General features: G+C 53.5%; 1 protein-coding gene across 1 annotated transcript; it reads right to left on the bottom strand.

Annotated features, from left to right (window-relative positions):
• Nucleotides 1–254: 254 nt before the first annotated feature.
• Nucleotides 255–2,772, bottom strand: LOC109769878 (protein trichome birefringence-like 21). The gene is made up of 3 exons (XM_040392282.3): nt 1,628–2,772; nt 918–1,478; nt 255–781 (listed from the first exon to the last, which is right to left on the bottom strand). Exons 1-3 carry the CDS (start codon nt 2,150–2,152, stop codon nt 521–523), a joined length of 1,347 nt encoding a protein of 448 aa, XP_040248216.1. The 5' UTR covers nt 2,153–2,772; the 3' UTR covers nt 255–520.
• Nucleotides 2,773–10,053: the final 7,281 nt, after the last annotated feature.

Raw genomic sequence — 10,053 nt, 5'->3', positions numbered from 1 at the left:
ATGATAATGCGAGTCTTTGTTTCCTGGGCTTATTTTTAAGTTTTTAACTTTTGTTTCAAGATAAATTGTGGCGAAAAAGAAAACGTGTTTTTTTTTGTTTTCGAGTGCCTCCCACAAAAGCTAATTCATGCCTCTCACCGAAGGAAAAAAATGTGTTTTTTTTCGCTTCGAGTGTCATGACCGTGCCTCTCACGAAAGGAAAAAGAAAAGAAAATATGTTTTTTTGTTTCTGAGAGGCACTCGTGAAAAAAACATTTTTCTGTGCAAAAAAGTACGTAGTTTTAAAAAAAATCCAAAACCTAAGAAAAATCGGAGAAAACTGAAAAGCCAAAAAAAATATCTAAAAAGTCGAAAATGCATGCGAAAAAAAAAGAATTAAAGAGAGGTCGCACAGCACGACACGGGGCAGCAGCGACTGAGAGGTGACCTTGCAGGGAGCTCCCGAAGGAGTACTTTAGTTGTTCACTGCGTCGTTTATTTTATGGGCTGTATGTATATACTGTAGCTCCGCCCCTGCCGCTCACTCTGTGTCAGCACGCTGTCGATGAGCCGCCAGCATGTGGAACAGCAGCTCGCTCCACATGTCGATCGGCCCGGGCAAGCACCAGTGCAAGCAGTCCACCACGAAGCTCCCCTCCACGCTCCCGCCCGGCGGGTGTCCGTACCGGCTCGGGTGCCCGTCCGGCCGCAGCTCCATCGCCTCTGTGATGTCCAGCAGCCGCAGCTCCGCGCCGTTCCGGTTCCGCTGCGACGCAGCCTCCGTCTCCCTGAGCGCGTCAACCTACGCACGCACAGCCAAAAGACAAACCATCAGACCACATCACGTCTCCGCGTTTGTAACCAATTTTCCAGTAGCCGCGTCGAGAGACAGAGAGGGGCCTGCGTATGGGGCTGCATGCATGGTTTCCGTCTCTCACCTGCGCGGCGCGGAACTCGGCCACCATGGCGTCGCGGGCGCGCTCGCCGCGGCGGAACGGCCGCGTGCGGACGCAGTCGCCGCCGGAGTTCCACTCCCCGTTCTCGAAGTGCACGGGCGTGACCGTCCGGACCACGGCCTTGCCGCGGAACCCCTCGCGGGCCGGGGCCGCGATGGCGCCGAGCGCTGTGCGGAACGCGGCGCGCACCGCGCCGGAGACGGGCATCTCAGTCGCGTTGTGGGCGCCACTGGCGCCGCCGTGGCGCCCGACGGCCCGGCCGCCCTCGTAGTACACGCAGGGGCGGAAGAACCAGTAGGTGCCGGACAGGACGATGTAGTCAAAGTCGGCGATGTGCGCCGCCCACCGGGCATCCGGCGTGTCGAGGTGCACGTCCCACAGGCCCAGGCCGGGCGCCGCGTTGGAGAGGTTGGCCTTGACCAGGAACGGCGACCAGAAGAGCGAGACGTTGAAGCCGTGGCTGCCGTAGTGGAAGTCTCGCCGGACGGCCCTCCCCGTCACGTCGGTCTCCGTCGTGGTGACGATCTCCACCGGCTCTGCCACCTGCAACATGTTCAAACGCCAGTTGCATCAGCAGCTAGCAGCTAGAAGTGGATGGTTGGGGTTGCCATGCATGAGTCGCGGACATGCTATTCCCGTGCCAAGAGCAACGGGTTGTCCAACCGAACAAACATGGGATGCACTGTACGCACCTGGGACAGGATGCAGAGCAGAGACTTGACGTGGTTCCTGGCGAGCGAGTCCCCAACGAAGGCCATGGACTTGCCCCTCATGGCCTCCAGGAACCGCCCGGCGTCGAAGCGGGGGAGGTCGCAGTCGTGAGGCTTCCACCGCCAGCGCATGATGAGGTCGAGGCCCGGCTTGCCGAACTTCATGCAGTTCTGGAGGTCGTCGATGAACGAGCACGTCAGGTTGGTGTAGTAGGGCGGCTCGTCGTCCGGCACCCACTGGCCCCGCGTCAGGTCGCAGGCGTCAGTGGCCGAGGAGTTGGTCTTCGACGACGATGACGATGGTAAGGTTGCCGCCGGAATCGTGGGAGACGAGGAGGTGGTTTCCGGGAACGACGATGCAGAGGAGGCGCGCCGTATGTAGTGGTAGCTGTCGGTGAAGTTGAAGTCGTAGAGCGAGACGGCGGCGAGGGCCAGCAGGACGAGGATCAGCGTGGCAAGGGCCACGGAGATCTTCCGCGAGAAGGGGTTGCTCTTGTGGGGCTTCATGGTTGTGGGATGTACGCGATAGAGATCAGGAGCCAGCTACTCGCTCGCTTGCTTAGGTAACGGACAGCTATTCTATATATCTCTATATCTCTATCTCTATTTTGTGTAAGTTATCATAATTCTTCATTTAATATCATTAGTATCAACATATCCTCAAAAAAAAATCATTAATATTCAACACAAGATCAAAAGTTCTGCGTTCATATGTTGGCAACTTTGTTAGGTAGCGAATAGACAACAACCTCATGGTGCAACATGGCAAGTAGGTCTTTTGTCCATTGTCTGTCATGGTTTATTGTTGTTTCTAATATCTACCACTTGTAATTCATTTTCATATGCATTCATCAGTCGATGCATCTTATACATCATCGACAAAGATGCATGTTGTGTATCTATTCTGGACCCTATTCATACATCACAATCCTCAGAGCTAAAAATTCTGGGGCATTTAGTGAAATTAAAAAAAATTGCGAGGGAATTCAAAGAAACACTCGAAATAAAGCAACCATGATGAAATTCCGATATATCAAGATGGCAACGTTTATTTCTGTGTGGTATTCCAACGAGCATAGACGGGTAGTAAATTCAGAATGCAAACATTTATTTTTATTACCACTTTATTTAATATAATAATAATTTAGGAAATTACAGGGATATGTCTGGCTATTTTGTTTTTCATTTTTTTATCTCGTGGAACGGTAATGAACTAGTGAAGCCGGTTCGCGCGGTGAGTAGTCCGTTACACATGTTTTAAGACCTACCACGTAAAGTATTCGTGCTAATTACATATATTGCGTTTGTTGAATGGGTATGAGTTGAGGAAGCAATTTTCATTATACTTGCTCAAACATCGTGCGAACGACGCTAAAGATAACTTTTTTGATATTGTGCGAGAATTTCTTAAGCGCATCAAGTAGATCTTAGTGATCTGTAATAGATTTTTAATTCGATCATCGCTTTATATGTATACATTGTCAATTTGCCCTTTTGTTATCAATTTACGTTACAAGTGAAGTGGATTTCAATTATTATGCAATTGTGACTGTGCTATATTGTCTCTACCTGTCAAACTTAACATGCATTATCTTTATATAACTTCAGCAAAATATTTCAGAAGCTCGTGGCAACACATGGGTATTCTATTAGTACCTATAATAAAGGGATTAGTGCTTCTATCCGTCTATCAAATTTAACATGCATTATCTTTATATAATGGGCATTCTACTAGTATCTACTAATAAAGGGATCAGTTTTCTTTTCAATTCGATGAACATTTTTCAGAATTGATGATTTTTTATAATCGATTAACTTCATCCAAAATTGAAGAACTTTTTAATATTTGTGAACTTTTTTCAAAATTCATGACTTTTTTTCAAAACCTATGAACCTTTTCCAATTTTGTGAACTTTCTTAAAAATTGATGTTTTTTTTAAAACCGGTGAACTTTTAAAAATTTGTGAACTTTTCTTCAAAACAATGAACTTAGCTTATGGAATTCATCGGTCATATGCCTCAAGAAAAGAATCTATTAATTAGGTTGATCAAGTCTTATTAACGAACTATTTTCGAGCAACATAAAACCGAAGAACTTTTGTAAAGCACTAAATTACCTCAACTTCGATAGGCATGGTTCCAATCATTATAGTTTGATATTTCTTTTCGGGAACCGGAAGAGAAAATTCTAGTAATAGCAATGATCTTTTCAATGGAACTGAGGCTATTTCCTTTAGTTGGCTTTCCTGGAAAATAAACCTTGTGCTCACTGCCATTAACATGAAAAAGAACCTTGCTTTTATTACAATCAATAACAACCGTTACAGTGTTAAGAAATGGTCTTCCAAGGATAACCGACATATTGTCGTTCTCGGCATATCAAGTATAACAAAGTCCGTTGAGATAATAACATTAGCAACTACAACCGGAACATCCTCATAAATACCATCAGGAATAGTTGTAGACTTGTCTGCCATTTGCAAAGAAATTTCAGTGGGTATCAACTTATTCAAGTCAAGTATTTTATAAAGAGAGAATGGCATAACACTGACACGAGCTCCTATATCACATAAAGGAGTTCTAACATAATTATTCTTAATTGAGCATGGTGTAGTAGTGAAAGTGCAACTAATCTCCGGGTGGTTTTGGTAATTAATAACAAGATATATCTCATTAAACTAATATACATTCAAGTTAAAGATTTCAGGAAGTTTAGTGATTGGCATGGCAAGGACAAGTGAATGTGGACCCCTCAAAATGCTAAGGACATGGATTGGCAAAAGCTCAAGACTCTACATTTTTGGTTGAGTGATCCAAGATCACATTGACATAGGAAAGCCAATACTATTAAAAGGGGATGAGGTTTTGATGATGATCTGGTTGCTCAAGTGCTTAGTGATATTGCTCCAAAACCCTCAACCACTTTCTCTATCCAAACTTGTCCAAAAACCCTAAAAGCAGACTCGGTCCCACCTAAATCTATCTATCAGGACCCACCTAGTTCATCTAGACAGTGCCACAACCAAACCCTAACAAATCAGATCCACCGATATGGATCTCGGTCCCACCGAGATGGCCTTGCCAGCTCTCTATCATCTGTTGCAATTATTTCGGTCTAACCGAGTTTTGCAATCGGTGCCATCGTTGCCAACTTTCTGTTGCCTTATTGCTTCACTTCGGTCTTGTCGAGATGATGCAATCGGTGCCACCGAAACGAGGTTTGCTTTACCATTCCGCATCAGTTGCTCCGACTTGTTTTCCAATCGGTCCCACCGAGACCTCCAATGTTCACATCTTTTGCACAGGCTGGTCTCACCGAGAATTCCAGTCGGTGCCACCGAGTTTGGTTAAAAGTGTGTAACAGTTGGATTTCATGTGGAGACTATATATACCCCTCCACCCCCTCTTACTCAGTAAGAGAGCCATCAAAACGAAGCTACACTTACACTGTTCATTGTCGGCGTTCCGGGAATGGGGGTACCGAGACTTGCCTACCTGCGGTCCACGGCGTGGCTCCATCGACGGCCTGGTACGTCCCAGCTTCAGCAACAAACAGATCAAGACCCTTGCGAGGGGCCAAGCCTCGCAAGGCAGATGACACCAAGATCTCCACAAGGAGCAGTCTCTCCAGGCTGGCTCCCGAGGAGCGGAGATTTCTATGCAAGCCTCACCTCGCGAGGTTGAGATGACGTGAGCCATGACAACCAAGGCCAGGCGGGCGCTACCGGGCGCAGTGTACCCGTTTCCTCTTTAGTGCTAAGGAGGCAAGCGCAGCCGCAGAGTCTCGAGGAATCAACCAAAGATTTCCATTCCGGTGCAACGAGACCAAGACCGCTAGGACGGCAGGACGGAGGTCATCGTCGAGCCCACCATGGCATCACGACCAGAGGCTTTTGCAGGCGAAGACCACTTTTGTCAGGATAGCATGTACTAGTTGTCTCCCTTCGAATTTGGCCGTTATGGGATCCCTTCCCGCCTTCATTTTGGGAAGAGGATCAAGGCCTCTATAAATAGAGCAACACCACCACCGTAGAGAGGACGACGGATCATTCAGATCACCCTCACACCCACCAGCTCATCGAGCACAAGAACACTCCTCCTCTAGAGGTTGTTCTCCCACTGTACTAGTTCATCCTCAGCCCCTCGAGGCCAATCCACCACAAAGCAGGAGTAGGGTTTTACACCACAAGGTGGCCCAAACCTGGGTAAACTGCTGTGCCTCTTTTCCATTCAGTTCATCGAGTTAGGCTGTGAGATTAGCGAGTAGGCAGACTGGGGAGGACGAGTTCTTTGCACGCACCCCAGAGTTCGAACCTCTAAAGGGTCTGCGGAACCCGAAATCTGACATTTGGGGCGCCAGGTAGGGGTGCGTCGGAGCCTCTCTTCCGCCGGTCGACCCGCCAGCGCACCACCACTTCCATGGCTGACGCCCGTCGAGCTCATTCTGAGCGTCGGGCCGCCCTCGTTGCTCGCATCGCCCAGACGGCGCCTGCTGGCGGGCCTCCCCGACGTTCCCCATCGCCTGCCGCCAACGCCGCGACCGGCCCGGCGGGGCACAAGCAGCAAGCTTCATCGCTACACCCCTCCATGCGGCATGATGGGCGCACCGCCACCCCGTCACTGACTCCGGCTAGTTCATCGTCCCATGCTCGCCGCGGACCGGCGGACGCGCAGGCTGCGTTTCTCATGGCGCGCGAGCTCCTGCGCTATCGCCCCATCGACGACCTCTACGAAGACTGGCTGGACCGCATCGCTGAGCTTGTCAGCGCCGCCGGGGGCTCTCCTGCACCGTCTCTCTTGCTGCCTCGCCCGCCGCCTGCTGCGGGTGACGTAGCCCACGGAGCACCTCCTCCACTTCCCCGTCAAGATGCCATAGTCGAGCCAAGGCGCGAGGTCCCGCAGCGTGACCCGCCGCGCCGGGCGTCAACGCGTGAAGAAGAAAGCTGCCAGGTGGTCCAGCAGCCACAAGAAGATGCTCGTGCACTCCCAGCACCGCCACGTCAAGACCGCGCGCCGCCTGCGGGGGTGGCGCACGAGCGCCATGATCAGGCTCCACCTCCACGACGGGCTCCTGTGACCACAACGGGTTGCCGCGCCTTCACTCCGGAGCTACGCGGCACCGTATGGCCAGGGAAGTTCAAGCCTGACCTACCTCCATGCTACGACGGCACCCCCGATCCTGCTGAGTTCCTGCAGCTCTACGAGCTGAGCATCAAGGCAGCCAACGGCGACGAGAAGGTTATGGCGAACTGGTTTCCCATGGCCCTCAAGGATGGCGCGCGCTCGTAGCTCTTGAACCTGCCCGCGGGATCGATCTCCTCCTGGGATGAGATGAGCGAGCGTTTCATCGCCAACTTCCAGGGCACTCGCGACCGCCCGCCGGTGGCGGGTGACCTGCGGTGCATCAAGCAGCAGCCAGGGGAGACCCTGCAGAAGTACATCCAGCGCTTCAACAGCGTTCGTCTCAAGATCCCCAAGGTGTCAGACGAGGCCATCATCTCCGCATTCACTGATGGCGTCCGTGATGTCAAGATGAAGGAAGAGCTCGCCATACACGAGGATGCATGACCCTGGAGATGTTCAACATGGCGACCAAGTGCGCAAGAGCCGAGGAAGGACGCCTCTCCCTCCTCGAGCTCCCGGAGGCCGATCCAGAGGACAAGAAAGCCAAGGCCAAGGACGTGAAGCGCAAGGGCGCAGCCGTGCTCGCGGACGAACCAGAGATGAAGCGCGGCTGCGATCACCCGGAGTCATCCAAGGGCAGCCGCCCGTTCTGTGTCTTCCACAACATGCACAACCACAACACCAACGACTGCCAGGAGCTCAGGGCCATCCGCGACTGGCACCTCGATCGTCGCCCCGAGCGCAATGACCGAGGCTACGACCGCGGGGAGGCCGAAGTGGAGGATGCCAGGACGATCGCGACCCCCGCCAAGAGTGGCGCGATCAACCCCGTGAGGAATGCTGGTAGGGCCATCCTCACGAGGGCCCATGGAGGGACCAGCCTTGTGAGGACCGTCCTCAGGGCAACGCTGGTCTCCCTCCGCTGCCACCACCACCAAGAAGGAACGACGACCACCACCAGGACGAGGGGGCTGGGGGCTTCCAGGAGCCTAGTGCCATTGCTTGCATCCTGGGCGGCGCTCAGGCCCCTGCCTCTCATCGCATATTCAAGCAGTTTGCCCGTGAGGTGAATGCGGCCCTCCCCAAGCTCGAGGCTACGCATCCGCTCAGGTGGTCCAAGTGCACCATCATCTTCAGCTCGTCCGACCAGCTCAAGTGTGCGGCCACGCCCGACGCCCTCCCGATGCTCTGCTCGCCCGTCATCAGCAATGTCCTCATCACCAAGACTCTCATTGATGACGGTGCGGGGCTCAATGTTCTTTCCATCGAGATATTCAACCGACTCCAGGTGCCCTATGACCAGCTGCAGCCCACCAAGATCTTCTCAGGAGTGACCGACGGCTCGACCACCCCTATAGGGCAGATCCGCCTCCCTGTCACCTTCAGCAAGCGCGACAACTACCACACTGAGCTCATCGACTTCGACGTCGCCCACACTTGCCTTTCGTACAACGCCATCCTTGGGTACCCGGCCCTGGCCAAGTTCATGGTGGTGACTCATCATGGCTACAATGTCCTCAGGATGCCGGGGAGCTGCAGTATCATCACAGTCACCTGCGAGGAGAAGGACGCGGTGTGCTCTCTCGAGTGCACCTAGCAGGTTGCGGCAGTCGAGAACCCAGACGACGAAGGCGCCGTCTATCCTCCTGAGGCTGTCCCCAAGAAGAAGAAGCAGTTGCTCCGCCAAGGACCTCAGGAGAGTGGGGTGTCCAGCGGCACCACCTCAGGACCTGCGCCCACGGATGGGGCGCCTCCCTCTCTCGCATAGGAAGGCGCGCCCGGTGCCCCTTTCAGGCTGGGCTCGGGGGCTCCCCTCTGGAGGGCCTCCGACCTAGCCAACGTCACGAGGGAGGTGATCGGGCACCACCTGGAGGTGTGCTTCAGCGCGCGCTTCCGCCAGGAGGGCACAAGGCACGGGATGCTAGGTGCTCAGGAGTCCATCACCAAGGCAACCGAGGAGCTTCAAGAGGCGAGAGCTATACGGGGCGACCGTCGCCCACCACCCGGCGCGGCCCCTTGTCCCGGCGAGGATAGCGAGCTGCGCGTCTGCGTCAACATCCCAGGGCTCAACAGGGTCGCATCTCAGGAGCGCTTCTGGCCATCACACGCTGGCCGGTGCGAGGGCCCCCCTCACAACTATGTTTGCATGCCTTGCGGCTTGCTGAGCAGGGCTGTTGTGCATCAGCGTCACATGCGGAGCATCCTGGCAGCTCAGGAGGCCAGGCACCAGGCGATCCTGACGGAGGTGGCGATGGATCCTTGCGAGCCCCCCGGACCTCCAGAGCCTCCCGAGGTTCAGGGCCTGGGTGGCTCATGAGGAGCAACTTCTTCAGCACGCGTCTTCGGCTACTCCAACACTTCTTCAGAAACGGTCTCATGTGATATCTTTTGGTTTGTTCAGTTGGGGGTGCCCCTCGGGCTGCATTATCCCCAGATCGCATGGGCTCGTTCCTGCGGCATGTAACCTTCTTGCGACTTTTGATTTGTTCAGTTGGGGGCGCCCCTCGGGCTGCATCATCCCCAAGCCGCATGGGTCCGTCCCTGTGGCATGTATCATTTTCCGCATCTATCAGAACTAGCTCCACCCTATCCATGAGATGATTTATGTTACCACCCGCTTGCCTGGTGTCTTGTCGCCCTTCGTGGCCTCCCGCCTTGCTGACCGGACTCTTGCTCATCCCGCAACGGGGGCTACACATGCTGGCAAGGCGCTTGTGCTCGGGTCCGTCCCTGCAACGCTGACAAATCTGAGAGATCGAGCTCTGGCTCGCGGCTCGCCCTGCGCATGTCGCCTCACCAAATCCTCAGTGCCTTCATATTCTTGCGGAAAGATCAGCGGCAGGACAGCAAGTGCGTTTACAAGTTATGCTCTCCTCTCGGACTAACCCACATGAATCCCTGGAGTTTGGCTGCAGGTGGCCCCGCTGGCCGTCCCTTTTTACGCAATTCGCTTGCATGTTAAAGGGGGGCTCCTGAGCACCGTGCCTTAGGAGTTCCTACTGACTCTCCAATCCTCACCTCCTGGCCTTGACCACGGCATCGCGACCTGGCATACCAGCGGCGGCTGAGCCTCGCTCGAGGGTCGGGACCCGAGAACGTAGAGCACTCAGATGAGCGGGGAAAGGGAAGGCCGGCGTGAACCCTGCCTGGAAACATCACCGTTAAGGCACAATCAGGCGCTGCGCAAAGGAATCACCTCAGGCTTGCTAAGATAAGTCACCCATACATGTCAGCGTGAACTTCATTGTCCGATGTTTTTGACCCCCGCAATCTCGCTCCGGCAA

The sequence above is a fragment of the Aegilops tauschii genome, chromosome 6 (assembly GCF_002575655.3).
Source record: "Aegilops tauschii subsp. strangulata cultivar AL8/78 chromosome 6, Aet v6.0, whole genome shotgun sequence".
NCBI lineage: Eukaryota > Viridiplantae > Streptophyta > Magnoliopsida > Poales > Poaceae > Aegilops > Aegilops tauschii.
Note: the sequence above shows the minus strand (reverse complement) of the source record. Positions and strands in the feature narration are given on the sequence as shown.

Excerpts from the sequence above, each read along its gene's own strand:
- LOC109769878 (XM_040392282.3), bottom strand. The coding sequence starts at position 2,152 with ATGAAGCCCCACAAGAGCAACCCCTTCTCGCGGAAGATCTCCGTGGCC. Across the intron at positions 1,479-1,627 it reads TGCTCTGCATCCTGTCCCAG|GTGGCAGAGCCGGTGGAGAT; the intron begins GTGCGTACAGTG and ends AACATGTTGCAG. Across the intron at positions 782-917 it reads CCGAGTTCCGCGCCGCGCAG|GTTGACGCGCTCAGGGAGAC; the intron begins GTGAGAGACGGA and ends GTGCGTGCGTAG.